Genomic DNA, 19,920 nt, shown 5'->3' with positions numbered 1-19,920 from the left:
TGCAGGAGCAGGGTTTGAGCCCAGTCAGTGGCGGATCTCCATTGACCATGCTGTTAAGACTCTTTTTCCCATGCCCTGGGCAGGAGTCCCCCGTCCCCAAGAAAGCTGCTGATTTATCCCTGTTACAGCTGTTTGCCACTGTTCAGAAATGACCTTTTGTGGAAAATGAAATGGTTTTTACAGGAGTAAATTATCTCAAATGGTGTGGAGGCAGAAGTCAAATGTTCATGCTGTCATGACACTGAGCTTACATGTGCATTTAAAGTATTTGGTTTGTATGCTGTTCTCCCTGCCCCCCAGCAAAACTTGAAAGAAGAAAAATCAATGTAGATTTCCAAGTTTTGATGAAAAATGCTTTTAAAGCTAGTAGCTCTAAGAAATATCCTAGGCATCCCATGACTCCACATCATTAATCCTAACGGATAATGTATTGTACAATACTACAGTTGACGTTGACCTGCTAACGGGGATTCAGACGTTAAACCTGACCGAGACAGGGAACGCAGGGCACACCACAGCTTCGTTGACAACTCGGGGTTGAGGCTTTTTTTTTTTTTTTTTTAAGATTTTATTTTTAAGTAATCTCTACATCCAACGTGGGGCTCGAACTCATAACCCCGAGATCAAGAGTCATGCGCCACCGCCTGAGGCAGCCCTGCGCCCCTGGGGTTGAGGTGTTCTAAGATCCGCTAACGTAGTCACGAGCGCATATATCTATGTTCTGTATTTTCTCATTTTTTTGTAATGAGTGTGGATTTTTAAAAATTAATAGTCTTTTTTAGAGCAGTTTTAGTTTTGTTTTTCTAACTTAGAGGGAGTGTGGCGGGGAGAGGGAGAGAGAGCCCCTCATGCAGACTCCCTGCTGAGCTTGGAGCCCGATGCGGGGCTTGATCCTACAATCTTGAGATCATGACCTGAGCTGAAACCAAGGGTCAGATGCTTAACCGACTGAGCCGCCCAAGCGCCCCAAGAGCAGTGTTAGGTTTGTAGAACATTAAGCAGATAGTTCGGTTCCCTCGCCACTCCACCCGGTTTCTGCTGTCACAGTATGTTAGTGTGGTACGTTTGCTGTAACTGATGAGCCAATCTTGATGTATTATGAATGACAGCCTGTGGTTTACAGGAAGGTTTGTCCTCTGTGTTTTACAGTTCTTTGGCTTTTGACAAAGGCTTAGTGTTGCACATTCGTCATATATTATCATATAAAAGAGTTTCAATTCCCTAAAAATGCCCTATGCTTTACCTCCCCTCTCCTCTTTGAGCCTCTAGCAATCAGCAGTCTTTTCCTGTCTCTGTAGTTTTGCTTTTTCCAGAATGTCAGATAGTTGGACTCTTAATAGCGTATAATTTGTTCAGACCAATTTCTTTTACTTAACAGCATGTGTTTGTGGTTTCCTCATGTCTTTTCATAGCCCCATGGCTCACTGGCTCGTTTCTTTTAACTGCCGAATAATATTCCATTGTCTGGATGGACCACAGTTTGTTTCTTCATTTACCTACTGAAGGCCATCTTGGTGCCTTCCCTTTGTGTGTGTATCTGACTTCATCCAGTATCTCTTGGCACTAGTGCACTTTGGAAAGCATCATTCAAAATGGCTTTCTAGTTTGGTTGCCAAGTAGGTCATTAATTGAAGTCTAAGTCCCCAAGAAAATTTTGACCAAGGAGTACCCCTCTTAGAGGGCCTGGCTGGCCCAGTTGGTGGAGCATGCAATTTTTTTTTTTTTTTTTTAAAGATTCTGTTTATCAGAGAGAGCAAATACAAGCAGGGGCAGAGGGACAGGGAGAAGCAGACTCCTGCTGAGCAGGGAGCCCGACGTGGGGCTCGATCCCAGGACTCTGAGATCACAACCTGAGCCAAAGGCAGACACGTAACTGACTGAGCCCCCAGGCGCCCCAGAGCATGCAACTCTTGATCTCAGGGTTAACTTTGAGCCTCATTTTGGGTGTGGAGATTACTTTAAAAAAAAAAAAAAAAAAGAGTACCCCTGTTGCCTACCAGGCCTCCTCCCCAAATGAGATTGCTGTGTATCCCTGGGAAATACCCCCTTCTTTTCCCTCCCCGGTTCTTATCGCGGAGTCTGTGTGTCTCCGTTTTCTTTCAAGCCATGGCCCTTTCTGAAGCACAGAAACATGGGCCCAATGTCCAGCTGTCACTCAGGTGGGAACTAGTCCCCCCGAGTGGCTGGGGGCTGGCGTCTCACCCCCTGGGCGGCAGAGACACCCTGACAGATGGGTCAGTTAGGGAACAGCGGGGACCTTGGCGGTTTGGATTCAGGGCCCCGGGGCCGGCTCATTCTCTCTCCCCGTCAGTCCCACCAGCAGTACCCCCCATCGCACACCACGTCCCTGCCCAAGAAGGCCTACTCCAAGATGGACAGCAAAGGCTACGGCCTGTACGAAGACTATGAGAACGAGCAGTATGGGGAGTACGAGGGCGACGAGGAGGAGGACCTCGGCAAGGAGGACTATGACGACTTTACCAAAGAGCTGAACCAGTACCGGCGCGCCAAGGAGGGCAGCAGCCGGGGCCGCGGTGAGGGCCTGCCGCCGCCGCGGGGCATGGGAGCAGGTTGGGGGGGGGGTGTTGGGGGCCGGGGTGACACAGCGCAGAGCAGGACGGACCTGCTCGGCCCGGCGCTGCGGAGCCCCGAGTGTGGAAGAAGCGACAGACGCCGTTCAGTGTTGAGAGGAGTCCAGAAGGAGGAGGGCAGGAGCTGCACGCACAGGGTTGGGGGCATTGGAGCGAGCCACCCGGGAAGAGGCTCCAGTGTTGGGGCCGAGCTTGGCAGGGAGCCAGGCTGATGGGAGGCAGGGAGAAGCCACGCGCCCAGGGCTGTTTTCTTCATCTACTTCCTGGTCAGCTGTGAGGAGAAAGAGAAGGGACAGCGTCTGTCAGATCTAGGCCAGGATAACTGACAGCTGGCTGCCCCGGCCTCCTCCCCCACCCTCCCAGCTCCTATCACAGGACCAGGTGGGACTGCCACACCTCTGAACCTTGAACCTGTGGCAGTTAGGAGGATGGTGGGGGAGGGTGGAGCACAAGAGACCCAGCCTGGCCTCTTAGAACCATCTCCTGCCTGCAGAGTTTTACAACCCACGAGGGAAGAGGGCTCCCGGATCTTTTAGCTCAGCGGTTCTTAGCCCTACCTAAGGCCCAGCTGCTTGTTTGAGCGGCTATTCATTTAGTCTTTCTTGGACACCTCTCTGGACAAGCCATGCTCTCTGGGGAGATTCTAGACCAGTACTGTCCAGTTGAAATCTAATGCAAGTCATCACATAATTTAGAATTTTCTAGTAGTCAAGTTAAAGAAATAAAAGGGGAAAAAATTTTAAAAAAATAAAAGGAAACATTAATTTTAACAGTATATTTGATCTATCTAATACATTCAAAATCTTATTTTAATACATTATTCAGACAGACAGATGTGGTATTTTATATTTTCTCTCTCTCTCTTTTTTCTTCTTTCTTTCTTTCTTTCTTTCTTTCTTTCTTTCTTTCTTTCTGTCTTTCTTTCTTTCCTGTTGTTTTACTAAAGCACAGGGACAGGACCTGTGGGCAAAAAGAGCTGCCTCTCTTCTTCTTTTTTTTTTTTTTCTTTTTTTTAAGATTTTATTTATTTGACACGAGAGAGAGTACAAGCAGGGGGAGCAACAGAGGAAGAGGGAGAATCAGGCTCTCTGCTGAGCAGGAGCCCGATGTGGGGCTTGATCTCAGGACCCCGAGTTCATGACCTGAGCCAAAGGCAGACGCTTAAGCGACTGAGCCACCCAGGCACCCTCTCTTTTTGTTTTTCAGCTAAATCCTGTAAATCCAGTGTGGTTCACCCTCACAGAATCTCTTAGTGTGATTATGTTTCGGGGGCTCTGTAGCCACATGTGGCTGGTGGCCACTGTATTGGACAGTGAGTGCAGTGTTCAGTGGACAGGTGTCCCTGTGGCAGTGTAGCAGGTGCACATCCAGGATGCTGAGGCCCAAGCCCCCCCCCCCCCAACTGAGGGCGCCTGGGGGAGGCAGGGGGGTGACGGGACCAGTTGCTTGGAGCTGCTAGGAAGACTTGAGGAGGAGATGACTGACTTCAGGGGCAGAAAATGGACTGACGTCTGTCTCGCTCATGGGATCTGCTCCCACTCGGGGCGCTCACCATCTGCATCACCCTGCAGGCAGCCGAGGCCGTGGCAGAGGCTACCGGGGTCGAGGCAGCCGTGGAGGGTCTCGAGGCCGAGGCATGGGCAGGGGCAGCCGCGGAAGGGGCAGAGGTTCTGTGGGAGACCACCCAGAGGACGAAGAAGATTTTTATGAAGAGGAGATGGAAGTAAGCTCTCCTCCAGCCCTGGGGGGAGGCGGGGGGGCTGGTGGGCGCTGGTGGGGGCGGCCTGTAAGACTGTGGAGGAAGGGAGAGTGTTTCGTGGCAGCCCTGTGTGTTTCAGCTTTCATTTCTTATTTTGGAATAGAGGAAACCTTCATACAGTTCCAAATTGAAAAGGTACCAAAGCTGTGAAAACATCTCCCATTCCCAGAAACAAGCTTCCCAAGTGTCTTCTAGAAAAGTTTTAGGCCTTTGCAGTCAGGTGCTTGTTTATTCACGCCCTCTACACACATACACGCACAGACACGCACAGACATGGACAGACATACACAGCTTCCACATTCGTTGTTCTGTCCCCGCCCGAGACCTTTCCATGCCAGTGCACAGTGAGCCTGCTCTTTGTTACAGCCACACAGCTGTCCATTGTGTAGGAGGCCACCCGTTGGATTTGTCCCGGGAATTGGGAGCTATAGGAGTGAAGACTGCCAGGGAGAGGATTAGAGCGACGCCCCCTTCCCCCCTCATGCTTTAGCTGTGGCCTGTGAAGAGGGGGCACAGGCGGGTGGCCCTGGGTTGCTCACCTGCCCTTTTGCGTCTCCAGTTGACCTGCATAAACAAAAAGGCATGTAGGGGCAGAGTACAGGGACAGTGTTAAATGTTCCCACATGACATTTGCCTTCTCTCCTCCTTTCTGGAATCCCAGTATGGAGAAAGTGAGGAGCCAATGGGAGATGAGGACTATGACGAATATTCCAAGGAGCTAAACCAGTACCGCCGGTCCAAGGATGGCCGAGGACGAGGTGGGCAGGGGGCTGGGGCCCAGGAGGTGATGAGTTGGGGTTGGGGGCGCTCCTTCTGGCAGCTGTTAGATTTGGGTGCTGGGGAGAAGCAGCAGTGAATGCCATCTCTCTCCTCTGCAGGGTTAAATCGAGGCCGTGGCCGGGGTTCCCGAGGTCGAGGGAAAGGGATGGGCCGGGGTCGCGGCCGAGGTGGCAGCCGAGGAGGAATGAACAAGGGTGGAATGAACGATGATGAAGACTTCTATGATGAAGACATGGGCGTGAGTTGACCCTTCATTTGGGTCTAGTATGTTTAGCTAAGGCCCCCTTCTTGGATTTTTTTTTCCCCTCGAATGAGTCGGCCCCTGAGGCCGATCCTGGCCTCCTGCTTCCATCAGCGTTCTCCACGGGCCGATGAGTACTACTCATCTCTTATAGGGAGGGGGGGCTGTGCTGCTGGTGAGACCCTCTGTTTTTAAAACCACATCTATGTAGCACCTGAGTCTCTGCGGTGGGGAAGGTTCCAGGTGACCCATCCAGGTAGCCTGGAGAGTTTACAGGAAGGGGTGCGCACTGCCTCTAGGAGGTGAATGTGTTCGTGCATGGGGGGGGGCGCACTTCAGGTGCCAACCGCTCCAGGTGGGAGAGCTTTTCCCCTCTGAGCTTCCGTGCTCCATACCACGGGGCTCAGACCCCGCACAGCCTCGGTGTTGGAGCTAACCTGCTGGTCACTGCATCTTTACGTGAAGACACTTCTGTCGAGGGAATGCTTGTCCCCGCCGGCCACCTTCTGTTCCTGTCAGTCCCTCAGAACCTGTCTCTACCAGTCTGTATCGTTTCCCCCCCCACCCCTGCAACCCCTCCTTTTCATCCCCCTTTCTGCTCACACTCTGTGTTCCTAACAGGATGGTGGCGGGAGCTACCGGAGGAGTGACCATGACAAGCCCCACCAGCAGTCTGACAAGAAAGGCAAAGTCATCTGCAAATACTTCGTGGAGGGGCGGTGTACGTGGGTAAGGGGCCAGTTAAAGTTCCTGGGTGCCGGAGCAGGGCAGCAACCTCACAGAGGATGCTCGGGCCTCTGGGAATGTTCTAGAGACCACCCTGATTGGCGGCAGTGGTTGGGTAAGGGTGGAAGTGATTGACTACCAAGAGATGTTTGGGAAGACACTTCTCTTCTCCGAGATTCTGAGGAGCCAGAGCATGACGACACATCCGGGCTGTTATTTGATGTTCTTGTTTTTGTTGGTTTGGGGGGCCAAAATTTTCAGCCAGTCCAAATGGCCTCAAATGTATTAAGATTGATACTGATACCAAAGATGTAATACGTCTTGGTTAAATTATTGAATTTCAGCGTTGGAGAGGAAATCATTAAGATACCCAGATAGAAGAGGAGGTGGGGGAATCAGGTCAGCCTTGAATTTCACAGCAGAGTTCAATACCAGAAGCAGGGCTGATGACCACAGAGTTCTGAGGGCGTAACCGGTGTGAGTTCAGCCAGCCAGCTTCTTATTCGAGTCCAATGGCAGTGGACAGATCCTGGCACACACGTGCCCAGGGAGTACTGCACCCAGGTATAGGCTTAGAAAAAAATACGCATTTCAGACAAGCACGTAAGCGTATATAAGATGCTCCTCATCGTAGTCTCAATTCATGTTGTTTTTAAAAGTTTGTGATACATCCAAAGAAAAATGAGTAGCCATTCCCGAGAGTAAGGGGAAAGAGCTGTACAAAACAGTTTCTATATTTTGTTCACCTGCGTGTGTGTCCTGAGTGTGTGTGGCTGTGGATGATGGAAAATTGAGCTCCACTAGTGTAAACACTCAGACGTTGTCCCTCTGAAGGAGGTTGGTGCCCTGGTCACTGGCACTCTGGGGAACTTCCTGCTTTAAGAATGTCCTCCGTCCTTGAGCACGTGGCTTTTGTCCTCATGGTTCCACAGTGGCTGCTGTGCCTCTGGGCGTCGCATCTAAGGGCTAAGAGGAAAGACGGGTGAAGGGATTTTTTCTTTTAATTGAGGCAGCATTGTCCTCCCTTGGGGACTTTGGCCTACGTTTCATTGGCCAGGACTTCCAGGGAGGCTGGGGAATGTACCTTTTCAGCTGGGCACAGTCTTCCCAAACAAAGTGGGGGTTGTGTTAGGAAGGAAGAAGCGTGGGACTGGATACTGGCTGCCATGCAGCAAATCATGAAAATTAGTGAGTAGGTGAGAAGAGAGAGAAGGGGGAGAGTAAGAAAGAAGCACTGAGGGGCAGTGGAGTGGAGCCCGGAGGAGTGGGGTCATGGGTGGGGGAGGCAGGGCCCAAGAAAAAGGAGCCCACCACTTGTCAGAACTTTTGAGTTGGTGGGAAACCATGTCAGTGAGCCCCACGCTTCCCTGTGGGGGGATTCGTCTCTGTCATTGGTCCCTCTGTGCTTCAGGGATGACAGAGTAGCACCTCCCATTGGAGATGGGCCTTGGCGAGAGCTTACTATGCCCTCCCCTTACCTCTTCTTTGCTTCTCTTCCAGGGAGACCACTGTAATTTTAGCCACGACATTGAGCTACCGAAGAAGCGAGAACTGTGCAAGTTTTATATCACTGGGTTCTGTGCCAGAGCCGAGAACTGCCCCTACATGCATGATATCCTTTGGTGCTCACCTCTGATGGGATGCAGGGCGCACCAGCTCTTCCCTCCTCGCTGCCGACAGCGGCTGACCTTCCCTGCGCGCTCGCCCCCGCGCTGGCACTGGGTCGAGCTCTTGGCGTGTCTCGGTCTCCTCGAACCCTCACGTCTGTCTTGTGGCAGAGCCGCTATCCCCGTCCTGTGGATGAGGAAGCGGGCGCGCACACGTTCCATGGTTTTCTTTACACAGACTCATGAGACTGGCCGTACCCCTGTCCGTTACCTTCCTGAGATTTTTCCAATGAGCTGTGTAACCTTGGGCAAATCATTGACCTTTATTACTCCTTTTGAGTGAGGCTCTGTAGACAACAGGTCCCAAGGCGGGTGTGGGAGGGGCGGGAAGCTCTCCAGAGCAGGAGCCTGGAGAACTCAGGTCTCAACTGGGGTCTGCCATGCAACCTTGAGCGGGTCACTTTACCTCTCTGGGTTTCCATGTCTTCATCTCCAAAACAAAGGGGGTTGGATCCTGCCCTCGGGTGGGTTCCAGGAGCCGCTGCTTTTGCCTTAACGTGCAGTGAACGTGATTTTCCCTGTAAGTTGTATCACACAACCGGGAACTGCATTAACGGTGATGACTGCATGTTCTCCCATGACCCGCTGACCGAGGAGACAAGAGAGCTCTTGGATAAGGTAGTGTTTGCAGGAGCGTGGGGCCACACAGCTGCCTCCAGCGGAGCCAGGGGGGCGCATGCCATTGACCCCATGTGACCGCCCGTCCGCCTGGCTTCTGTGCGGGACCAGACTTCCCACCTGCCTTGATCGGGAGCTGGGCCGTTTCAGGGAGGGAGTGGGGGCTGCATTCATTTCTGCGGGGAGAATTGAGGTCCTCAAGCATGTATCTTCTCTCCGGCCAGGGCAGTTTTCACGGAGGTGGGGGGGGGCTGCATAAAAGAAATGTTGCCTACAGAGATGTATTGTTATCTTTTAGAGAGCCCATGATGCCCGAGGAGGAGGATGAGATTTGGGTGGGTTGTATTTTCATGTTAATGTCAAACGTTTCCTCCCTCGGCTTAAGGATTCTGTTACAGGGAGATTGAAGGTTCTTGGGAGGGAGAGATCTCTCTGGTCCAGTGTGAGGCCTTCCTCCCCAGTCAGCTCGAAACTCATCCTGGTATCTGTTGTTCTCCCTGAAGAGTCGTGAGGATTCTGGGGGTCCCAGGTTCCTGTCCTTGGGTTCCTACATACATGTAGGGGAACCCGGGAGAGAGGACATGCATCCTTCCAGATGAAGGCTTTCTGCCTTCTGGTGCACAGAGTGAGGGATTGGCCAGTGCTTTGAGAATGGCCAGGATCGAATCTATGTGTAGCACATGAGGCAGTTTCAGGAGCACATCAGTGACTGCCCTGTTCGGCGGTGGCCGGGGTTGCTGGGGCTGCCTCGGGTGGGGGGGCTTGTCGGGGAAGACCTGCGCAGGCAGAGCAAGAGAAAGCATGCTGCTCATTGGCAGTGCAGTGGGAAAATGTCTCCTTTTACCAGGCTCTCTGGAGAACTTAGTACCTAGGAATAGGGTTTCCTGTCGAGTAGATCTCTAGAGTCTGGTGATCTGACAGGGTATAAGGAGTAGGGAAAGTTGTGGCTTCCTTTCTCACCTGGAGAGCTGAACAGTAGCTGGCTGAGCACTGCCCCCTGCTGGAGGTTCAGAGTTGGCGCTCTAAACCAGCGCTGTCCAAGTCGGAACACAGCCAAGCTGCACATGTGATTTAAATTTTTTTACTATCTTCATTAAAGTAGAAGGAAACCAATGAAATTAAGTTCAATTAATATATCTTATTTAATCGCGTATGTCCATGTTCAAAGTATTATTTCAGCAGGTAATGAAAAATTAAGACATTTATTATTATTGTTACTATTATTTTTGCTACCGTGTTTTTGGAATCTGGTGCTCATTTTCTACTTAGAGCCCATGTCAGTTTGGACCGGTTGCATTTCGAGCGTTAGTAGCCACACGTGGCCAACGACCACCACCTTGGACAGCCCGGCTCTAGACGCCCTTGTAAAAACCTAAAACAAACCAGGATGGCACATTTCAGCTTCCAGTTATAAACGTTTTGAAAGCGTCGGTATCCTGCCCGATCTAAAAGCACGTCTCAGTAGGTGAAAAAGAATGTTGAACATGGAAAAAACCATACTAGAATTGAATTTCGGTGGTCAGAAAGTGAAATGGAGGATACATTCTAAGAAGAACCTAGGTTAACCCTGATGAAGGCATCCGGTCAGCCCTCATGCTGTAGCTTGTCGGCCAGGGCGGGGGCCTGGGGCTTCGGGTGGCCCCCAGGTGCCGCCTTAGGTGCCACCAACACCTGGGCCTTGGCCACTGTCTTCCGAAAAGCCTGTGCTCTTCTTCCATCCTTCCTTCAGCTCTGTTTTCCCGCCTCGCAGAGACATTTCTGTCTGTGCAGACACATTGGTCTCCAGCCGTCCTTTCCAGGTTTGGAAGCATGCTTGCTTCTCCACCCAGAGTCATCTGCTAGCAATACTTTGCCCCATTTGCTTTGTCACTTCCTCCCATTTTATTTTACATATGCGTGTGTATATTTTTTTTTTCCTTGAACCTTGAGAATCGGTTGCATACATTTTGGTTCTCGACTCTTAAATTTTTCTTTACACTTCACTTTTTTATAGTCAGGTTTGTCAAGGTATGGTTTGTATCCAGTAAAATTCGCCATTTAGTGTAAAGTTACGTGAGTTCTGACAAACAGAGTCAGGTAGCCACCCCAACGTCTAGATGGGGGAAATTCACTCCTCCATCGCCCCCAAAACTCTGTGCGCCTAGAGAGTCAACGCCTCCCCATTCTCCAGCCGCCGGCAGCCACTGACCTGTTTTCTGTCCCTGTAGTTTACATTTTCAAGAATGTTCTGTAGTGGGTTTATACGATGTGTAGGGTTTTTTGTTATTTTTTTTTAAGATTTTATTTTTCTGTTTATTTGTCAGAGCGCAAGCAGGGGGAGCGGCAGGCAGAGGGAGAAGCAGACTCCCTGCTGAGCAGGGAGCCTGATAATGGGACTTGATCCCAGGACCCTGGGATCAGGACCTGAACAGAAGGCAGGCATCTGAGCCACTCAGGCATCATTACAGTTATAGCTTTTAAACACACATGTGTGTATGTAATCTTCTGAACCTGTTTTTTTTTTCACTTGCCATAATGCATTTGGAATTCTCATTGTTGAGAAGAGTTCATAGCTGTTTGTTGCTGAGCAGTACTCTGTTGTATGGATGATCTAAGTTTGTCTGGTTACCAGCTGAAGAAGATCTGGATTGTTTCCAGTTTAGGGCAGAAACAGGATTTTTAGCCAGCTGATATGAGCGGATTTCTTTGGCCTGATGAGCCTTGGCTCACGTGCCTTTGTGTGTCTGCAGGCGTGACTATCCTTTTCCGTTGAGAGGTTGCTGCTGACTTTTGGAAAGTTTTGGCATCGGTCGGGTTCTGTCCTGCTAGCGAAGGGCCCTGGTTGTCTCGTCTGTTGTCCTCGAAGGTGGAGAGGCCCAGGAACGGATACATGGGAGGTCTGGAACAGATGTGCCCCTCTCCACATCTCTGGGCAAGGGCTGCACAGACAGTTTGGGTTCAGCTTTTCTGGCGGGAACGTTGTTCTAATGTGTTTCACGTGTCACTGTCTTGGCTTCAAATGTGAGTCAGTTCCTGCTTTCGCAGCAACACGCGTGGCCCAGGGTGGGAGATGGTAGGTAAGGAGCTGGTCTGGTCTGGGTGCTGAGCTGGGGTCTTAGCGAGGGGCGAGGGAAGCGAAGTCCTGGAGTGGGGGGGTGTTCTCCAGCTGGCCAGCAGGCTGTGCTGGGACACCCCACCTGGCGTGAGGTGGGAGCGGAAGCCCTCGTTGCTGAGAAGCTGAAGTGCCGAGTGTGGGCAGGGCCCAAGGAGGTAGGAGGCCAGGGGAGGCCCACTCACCAGGGAGCGGCAGCGCCCTTACCGAGAGCAGCCAGCGGGCGAAAGCTCCAGTTCCTCCCATTAATCATGAATTCGTTAAGTGCCCGGTGTGTGCTGACTGCTGCCTGGTGCCGGCAAATAGTAGCGAAGACGTCACCGGAGCCTTGCTCCCCAGAGCTGTTGGTCTAAAGGAGAAGGGGTGTTGGCCGGGTGTTTCTGGCTGGTGGGTGGTACAGAGAAGCCTGTTCACGACACGCAAGCCTGGTCTCTGGAGGTCCGCAGAGGCCGGTGTTGGGAGGCCCCCTGAAGGAAGAGCCGCCCTGGGGCAGAGAACGCAGCTCGTTGAGGAGGGATTGAGGGGGGCCTTCTGGGTGTGAGCTTGGGAGAAGGGAGTGTGGCCCTTCAGCGCCCAGAGCGTGCCACCCGCTCCACAGCAGGGGAGGAAGTTGTGGTCAAGGTTGTTCCTGTTTAATGATGTACAACCTTGTTAGGTTTTGCCTTCTACCTGAGGGCATCGAGTTGCCGTTGATGGAAGGATCTAGTGGTGCAGAGGCGCGGCCGTGTTTGTGATTGGTGTTTGCTCTGTTGGTGTGCAGGGAATGGTGGGAGGGCGACTAGACTACACGGGGAGGCAGGGGCAGAGTCCCGGCCAGAGGCAGCGGGGCCCAGGATGGGGAGGGTGAGGGTGTGGAGGGCAGGTGAGCCACTCGGGAGGTCCAGGCAGTAGCTTGGGAGCAGTGTGTGAGAGTGGGACCCTGATCCTGGCTTGGGGTTCGGGAAGTAGAGGGGCCATCCTTCACAAGAACCCCGCGTGTGGCCGGTGGGGAAGAAGGCATGTGGAACGAAGCGTGACAGGGTGGAGCGGATACCTGCAGCTCTGAAGAGAGATGGGTCTGGGTGCTGGCAGTAACGAAGGTGTGATGGTGGGCGGGCCCTTGGGGCCGGGGAGGCCCCTCCTGCCCTCGAGAAGAACACCAAAGAGCAGAGCCAGGCTAGTCAAAGCCCAGGCAGCCGCGGCCCCCTCGCCTCTCCCATCCTCGCTGACCCGACACTCACGAGCCATCCTCTGGAGTCCAGGGAATGCAGAGGGAGATGCATTTGTTTTCTGGCTCGCTCATCCAGCAGACGTGCGGCAGTGCCTAACACTGGGTTGGGGGAGGGGAGGCTTAGTGTCCCGGGCACTGGGGACGCAGCGGTGAGGAGAGGAAATCCAGTCCTCGGCCAGATCCTGATGACGCACTGGGGTCGGGGCACTGGTGGGCACGTGCAGGGAGCCCAGAGGCACTCCGACAGGTTGACTTTCAGAGGTTCAGGGAGGAGGGGACACCTGGCCGGCCCCTAGGGCGAGTGGCAGGAAGTAAAGAGTGAGAGAGGCACGTACTGAGCAAGGGACACGGTGCCGGCAGCAGCTGCACGCATGGGTGAGGAACCAGAAGGGGCCGAGGGGCCAGCGCGCTGGGCAGGAAGCGAGCAGAACGTGGGGGCAGTGAGGCATCCGGGGCCTGCCCCTGCCTGGCTCCCCACTGAGAACTGCTAAAAGACGCTGCTGGTTGCGGGCACTGTTTCCCACACCGCTCTCAGCACGTGTTAAAATGTGGTTCCAGTTCAGTAGGTGCCTCTGTGCTGCTCCTTCACGCTCGGACCGCACCTGGAGCGGCAGGGCTCTAGGGAACAAAGGTTTTCTGTTGATGGATTGTCCGAGTATTCTAACACCCTTGGAGCCAAATTCCTCTTGGGCTGTGCTGTCCCTGGGTGCAGATGCTGTTCCTGACTGAGGGAGTGAAAAGCTGAGAACCGCCTGACACCCACCTGGAGGCCCTGCTGCCACCACCCTCACTCCCACCATCCTTGGGTGCAGGGGCGGGGCAGGGGGGGGTGTTGTGTAATGTGATGCTGAGGTGCTAGAGGCGGGACCTCTCTAAGCCCCATGTTAGGATGCACTAAAGTGTCTGTGCTGAGGTCCCTAAGATGACCCCGGCCCAGTTCAATGGCCCGGGACCTAGTGGGTAGCCTGCGTGGGCAAAGGCTGGAGAAGGCACCATCGTCCAAGAGTCCACACCCCATGCAGTCGGAAGGGCTGTGCTTGACTCCTCAGGTTGTGACAGCACTTGTGGAATGTTCTCAACTGGGGAGCATGATGCAGGTTCTTTCAGTGCCCAGAGTGGTGCCTCTGCCTGGCATGTACCAAAATTCCAGAATCCCGAAAGGAGAGGGTATGTTTCAGCAGAAAGCACATTGTTTATTTGAACATTTTAGGCACAATGAGCACCTCTTATCAGTCAGGGAATAGGGGACCCCTCCCCCCCAAATCCAGGTTCCCAGACACCAGCCCCAGACCAAGGTTGCTAGCAGTCCTTCCAAGAAAAGCAGTCAAGACTGCTGTGTTAACTTTTCTGCACGGTGAGACATTCTGCTCGCATAGTTCATCTCCCCTGTACCCTGCTCCATGCTGGGCCCCAGGCACAAAATAGTCCTGCCCTTACAGAGTTGACAGCCGTTGGGTGAGCCAGGAATCACCTGGAACACAGCTACGCATAAAGTCTTAGAGAGCTCGGCAGTGCTTTGAAGGGTGCTGATGGTGTTCCAGCAGTGAACGCAGGAGATCAGGGCGGTCACACTGAGTTGACCTCTAGTAAGAGACCCCAACATTTCGGGGACACAGAGCCACAGTTAGGAATAGAGGGAAAGACAGACACCCAGGAAGAAAGCTGGTCCCAGCCCAGGCGCCGCAGGGCAGAGAACTCTGCTGTCCGTGGGACTGGCACGGGCCTGGGCCCTCAGGGTCGAGGAGTCCGGCGCGCCACGGAAGGAAATGAAGCTGAAGGGTGCGGCCCTGTCCTCTCCAGACACCCAGCCCTGCTGTCAGGCCCTGCGGCTCAGGGTAAGGATTCGGGGTCTGATTACGAATGTAGTGAGAGGCCCTTACAATCCAAACAGGACAGTGGTATATTAGCCGTGAAACGGGCAACAGCACGCTACAGCGTGGATAAACCTGGCGAGCATGCTGAATGAAAGACACCAGTCACAAAAGGCCACACGGCATATGATTCTGGTTGTGTGAACTGTCCAGAATAGGCAGATCGAGGAGATGGCAAACAGATGAGTGGTTGCCAGGGCTTGGAGGAGGGGTAGGGGGAGTGACGGCTAATAAGTATGGGGCCTTCTTTTGGAGTGATGGGAAACTTCTGGAACTAGGTAGAGGTGGTGGGTGTACAGCCTCGTGACTGTACTTAATGCCATTGAATTGTTTAAAAGGGGGAAGTTAGTGCCTTTTGTGTTCTGTGTGTTTTGCTGCAAACAGGAGTGGCTCCCCCTGCCAGAGGGTCGCAGAGGGGATGCGGCCGTGGCGTGGATGATGAGTTTTGTGCCCAAGAGGCTGTGTGCTCCTTGGCTTTATGCTTGTGAAAGCCATGGGGTCCTGTGTTTTTCGGTTTTCCTCAAAAACTTCGGCTCCCCACGTGGGAGGCGTCTTCCCTGCCTCCTCCCGGTCCTATCTCTCCCTTTGTTCTCACCCGCAGATGTTGGCTGACGACGCGGAAGCGGGCGCCGAGGACGAGAAGGAAGTGGAGGAACTGAAGAAGCAGGGCATCAACCCCCTGCCCAAGCCGCCCCCGGGCGTGGGCCTCCTGCCCACCCCTCCTCGGCCTCCCGGCCCCCCCGCCCCGACCTCTCCCAACGGCAGGCCCATGCAGGGCGGCCCCCCGCCCCCACCCCCACCTCCGCCCCCGCCCCCCGGGCCTCCCCAGATGCCCATGCCAGTGCACGAGCCGCTGTCCCCGCAGCAGCTGCAGCAGCAGCAGGACATGTACAACAAGAAGATCCCCTCCTTGTTTGAGATCGTGGTGCGGCCCACGGGCCAGCTGGCTGAGAAGCTGGGCGTGAGGTGAGTGCCCTGGGCCCCCAGAGTCAGGCTGGTGGGGCAGCTGTGGCCTCAGCCAGGCTCCCCTGTGCCGGGGGCCTGTCGCCGTGAGCCTGGTCTGGAGCCCTCGGTGACCAACCATGTAGACACTTCCGTGTCTCCTTGACAGCGTGGCACCATTCTTGCCCTGCAGCCCCTCTCACGGGCACCATTTCTTCCTCCTAGGTTCCCTGGACCCGGAGGACCCCCAGGGCCAATGGGCCCTGGGCCCAACATGGGCCCCCCAGGGCCAATGGGGGGCCCAATGCATCCCGACATGCATCCCGACATGCACCCCGACATGCACCCGGACATGCACCCCGACATGCACCCTGACATGCCGATGGGCCCTGGCATGAATCCTGGCCCGCCCATGGGACCCGGTGGCCCCCCAATGATGCCCTATGGTCCTGGAGACTCCCCACATTCTGGAATGATGCCCCCCATCCCGCCATCCCAGAACTTCTATGAAAACTTCTACCAGCAGCAGGAGGGCATGGACATGGAGCCGGGACTCCTCGGGGACGCAGGTGTGCGGGCCGGGCTGGGGAGTGGGGGGCCGCCACGGCTGGCCCTGGGGAGCTTAGTTGGGAAGGCTTGGGTTTTCTGCTCCATCCGAGTCTTTCAGAGCATGAATCCAACTCCATCTCTGTCCTGTGAGTGGTTGCACGTTTTCAGTGGCGGGGGGTTCACTATCGTGTTGAGGTTGAAAGGAGTCTTGTGATATTCTCGGTGTAATTTATTTGTTTCACATATTTTGCGGGGTGTGCCTGGAATCGGGACCATGGGAAGTCAGAGGGGCGGGTGTAGAGTGGTGGTGGGCTCTGAGGCGGAGGCACCCTCTCCAGAGCGGCCTCCTTCCAGACGGTTCTTGGCGTGGAGCTGCCGGTGTCGGCCCCGCGCCTCTGCTTGTTCTGTCCCCATGACCAACCGTCTTCCTTCTTTCCTTCCTTTCTTATTCAAACAAGAACGTGTGTGGGTAACAAGTTAGACGTCTGCTATTCGGGGTGGTCGGCCGACCGTGCCGCAGCCGGGGGAGGTCCTGTGCAGCCTTCGGGAGGGCGGGGGTGCGCCTGCTGCTGCCACAGGGCAGCCGGGGTTCTTGCCTCAGCCACACTGTAGGTGAGGGAACCGACCGGGAACGCGTAAGTAAGCGTGTGAGCTCCTTTCAGTCGCGCTCGTGTCTCAAGAAGGTCAAGCTGAGTGCTTGTGGCTGAGGGTGGGGCTGGAGGCAGGTCGGGAGCGTCAGTACCGCTGGGGACAGTCAGCAGAGGCCTCTGTGAGACCCAGACGTCGGGCTGTGAAGGGGAGGAGGCCGAGGTGCAGAGACCCCAGCCGGCGGCTTGAGAGAGGGAAGAGGGGGAGGGAAGTCCCTGCGTGGGCCTCGGACAGCCCCGGTGAGGTGGCCTCACTGGAAGAATGATAGGGTGCAGGCAGAGCATTCGAGGGTGATGGCTAGTAGGGGCTCCAGTGGAATCAGGGAAGTTTCTGGGCTGCCGTGGAGTCTTCTGGGCAGAGGCGGCTGCGACGGGGCAGGAAGTAGCAGGGCTGGGTTTTGTGGTGGGGGCGTAGCGCCATGGGGCCAGCATGCCTCCTTGTACACACGTTATAAGGTGGGAAGGAGCGAATGGGGCAGTCACTGGGTGGAGGCTTACGCTGTCCCCGTTGCCGGGAAGTCCTGCGGAGAGAGGCAAGTTGTGGTGGGTGGGGAGCACCCCTGCTTTGCGCCCCCTGTTAAGCACGAGAGGCCCGTTTGACAGCCGTGTGGAAATCTGGAGGGGCGTCAGGGAGACTGCAGCCTGGAGGCCAGTGGGGGTCTCTGGCGTCTAGGTGGCTTCGGAGCCGTGAGTGCAGGTGTTGGGGCAAGGAGCAGGAGCTTTAGAAAGAGAAGTGACATGTTGTCAGGCTGTACGAGAGGGGGTGCTGCAGTGCCTGCAGCCCCCTGTCCTTTCTAAATATATGGGGAAAGTACGTGGAAAAAGGTCTGGGTGTGCAGGGAAAGCAAGTCCGTTAAGCTGTTAACAGTAGGTATGTCTAGAATAATTCGCTCTAATTCATGAATCAGGAAATCTACGCTTCTAAATAAGCACACCATTCAGTGGTTTTTACTGTGTTCACGGTCACTCAGCCTTCAAGGCATTCGCTCTGGGCTGTACGATGCGTGCAGGGGGGCCTGGGACCGTTGTTCGCTGAGTGTGCTCAGCTCTGCGCTGGGGCGCCGCATAGCGTCAGCTTGCCCTCCGCGTTCAGGGGCTAGAAGGAGGTGATCTTTCACTTTCTGCTTTATATGCTTCGTGGATGAAATATTTACAAATCATTTTAACTCTTAAATTATGGCACTGGCCACATTCAGATGCTCAGTAGCCCCATGGAGGATAGTGGTGGCCGAGTCCCACAGTGCAGATACGGAACATTCCTCACTTGGGGACATCCTGTGTGCGGGGTGCAGTGCCGACCAGACATCGTCTGTCTCAGCGCACACGCACGCACACGTGTGCACACGGTCTCCACGTGCGGCAGTGCTGCTCCCCGACCTTGGCTCCGGTGTGGTGGAGTTTGTGGAGGTCGGCGGTTGATGCCGGGCACCTGCCCGCCGTGCAGGAGTGAAGGCAGACCCTTGAGCCCCCCAGCCCCATGCCCTTAGACACGGCAGCACGCGCAGGAACGTGTGCGGAGCTCGGGGGCCCATAAAGGAGGGAGGAGGAGGGATTAGCCAGGAGCCTGTGGCTTGACATGTGGCCATAGCTGCATTTGGGTCCTTTCCTTCTGTTTATAAGTCTTTGTTCGCCGTGGTTGAGCTCGTATTACGAGCTCACTGTGAGATGCAGTGTTTCTCTTTTCTGGTTATTACAAAGAAACCGTAAAATGAATGCTCGTTGCCAGTAATAGGAAGAGATCAGAAGCACGTAGGGTCGAAAGGGAAAGATCCTTCAGTCCTCTCTCCCGAATCTCATTCCCAGAGGCACTGTTTTCTGTCTGTCTTCAAAGCCTTTTCTTTGCATTTTATAAACATCTGTACAGTGTTCCGTCCTGTTTTCACTTCATGAGCATTTGCCCACATCACTGAATCGTGCTGTGAACCCCGTTTTCAGTGGCTGCATCCTGGGTGGGGATACCCTCGTTGCCCGCTCCGTTCCCTGCTGTCGGGCTTTCTGTGGGGACCGTCCTGGGGAGGGTAGGAAGGGACGGGCTGCGCATCGTCACCCATCACCATTGGGGGGGTTCTCCAGTGAAGGGCACACGGGGGGTTGGAGTCGGTGCCGCGAGGCCCTTCCCAACATGAACCCTCGGTTCTTCCCTGCCACAGAGGACTACGGGCACTACGAAGAGCTGCCGGGGGAGCCTGGGGAGCACCTCTTCCCCGAGCACCCTCTGGAGCCCGACAGCTTCTCTGAGGGAGGGCCCCCAGGCCGGCCGAAGCCGGGCGCCGGTGTCCCCGACTTCCTGCCCTCAGCCCAGAGGGCCCTGTACCTGAGGATCCAGCAGAAGCAGCAGGAGGAGGAGGAGAGAGCGAGGAGGCTGGCTGAGAGCAGCAAGCAGGACCGGGAGAATGAGGAAGGCATGTGTCCTCCCCAGGGGCAGGGGCTTCCCCTGACAGGCACAGGCCCCCCGGGCCACTGTGCAGTGGAGAGGTGGGGAATGCCTAGGATGGGTTTTGTGTTGGAAAGAAGCCCATGGCCAGGGAGGACCCTTGCTCAGGGCCGTGAAGCCAGGCTAGGACTGCTGCATTGCCTGTCCCTGAGAAAATTGGAAGTCAGGGCTTCCCTTCAGTGTCTTGGGGATCAAGAGAGACCCTGATCCCATAGAGGAGGGAGGTGGGCTGGTCCCTGGAGGAGACAGAGCCAGCAGGATTTCCCTTCTGCGCCCTTACAGAGGAGGCTGAAAGGAGATGCTCGCAGCTCCCCTTTCCCTAGACCATGTTCTCAGGAATTCAGCAGATGACAGCTAGTCGCTGACATAAACCAGTAACAATCAGCAGTCGCAGCTGCCAGGTCGCTCGGTGCCACACACTGGATCTGATGGCATCCAGCCCAGGAGGAAATGGGGCGGACAAATGGTGTCTAGAACCAGGAGCCGGAGGCCACCGGTGGCCCTTGTAGGAGCCTGGTGGGGACAGTGGGAAGAGGGGACAGCGCCCTCCCTTGGTGGCTCCGGTTTCACCTGCCTAGAAGGTTGGACTTAGGTCAGTTTCTGAGTCGGCCCACCCGGCCCCGCCTCTTCCTAGCCGGTGACTGCCCCTCCCTGCGACATGGTAACGTTGCGAGGGGCCTGGGAGGCAGTGTCTGTGAGCCCCGAGCACAGTGAGAGCGGAGTCAGTCGTAGCTGCTCCCAGGTACCCAGAGCTGGGCTTGCCTTGTTGGAACCAAAGTCCGCGGGGGGTGAGG

General features: G+C 54.8%; 1 protein-coding gene across 1 annotated transcript in view; it reads left to right on the top strand.

The window, feature by feature from the left end:
* The window catches only part of ZC3H4 (zinc finger CCCH-type containing 4), a 41,055-nt gene that overhangs the window by 16,864 nt on the left and 4,271 nt on the right, over nt 1–19,920 (top strand). The window contains exons 5-14 of the mRNA XM_026481976.4: nt 2,312–2,534; nt 4,163–4,314; nt 5,012–5,108; nt 5,229–5,368; nt 5,993–6,100; nt 7,598–7,709; nt 8,273–8,382; nt 15,156–15,520; nt 15,722–16,065; nt 18,843–19,094. Of these exons, the coding sequence (XP_026337761.2) occupies nt 2,312–2,534; nt 4,163–4,314; nt 5,012–5,108; nt 5,229–5,368; nt 5,993–6,100; nt 7,598–7,709; nt 8,273–8,382; nt 15,156–15,520; nt 15,722–16,065; nt 18,843–19,094 (1,903 nt within the window). The remainder of the gene's footprint in view (nt 1–2,311; nt 2,535–4,162; nt 4,315–5,011; nt 5,109–5,228; nt 5,369–5,992; nt 6,101–7,597; nt 7,710–8,272; nt 8,383–15,155; nt 15,521–15,721; nt 16,066–18,842; nt 19,095–19,920) is intronic.

This window comes from Ursus arctos, unplaced genomic scaffold, assembly GCF_023065955.2.
Source record: "Ursus arctos isolate Adak ecotype North America unplaced genomic scaffold, UrsArc2.0 scaffold_19, whole genome shotgun sequence".
Taxonomy (NCBI): domain Eukaryota; kingdom Metazoa; phylum Chordata; class Mammalia; order Carnivora; family Ursidae; genus Ursus; species Ursus arctos.
Note: the sequence above shows the minus strand (reverse complement) of the source record. Positions and strands in the feature narration are given on the sequence as shown.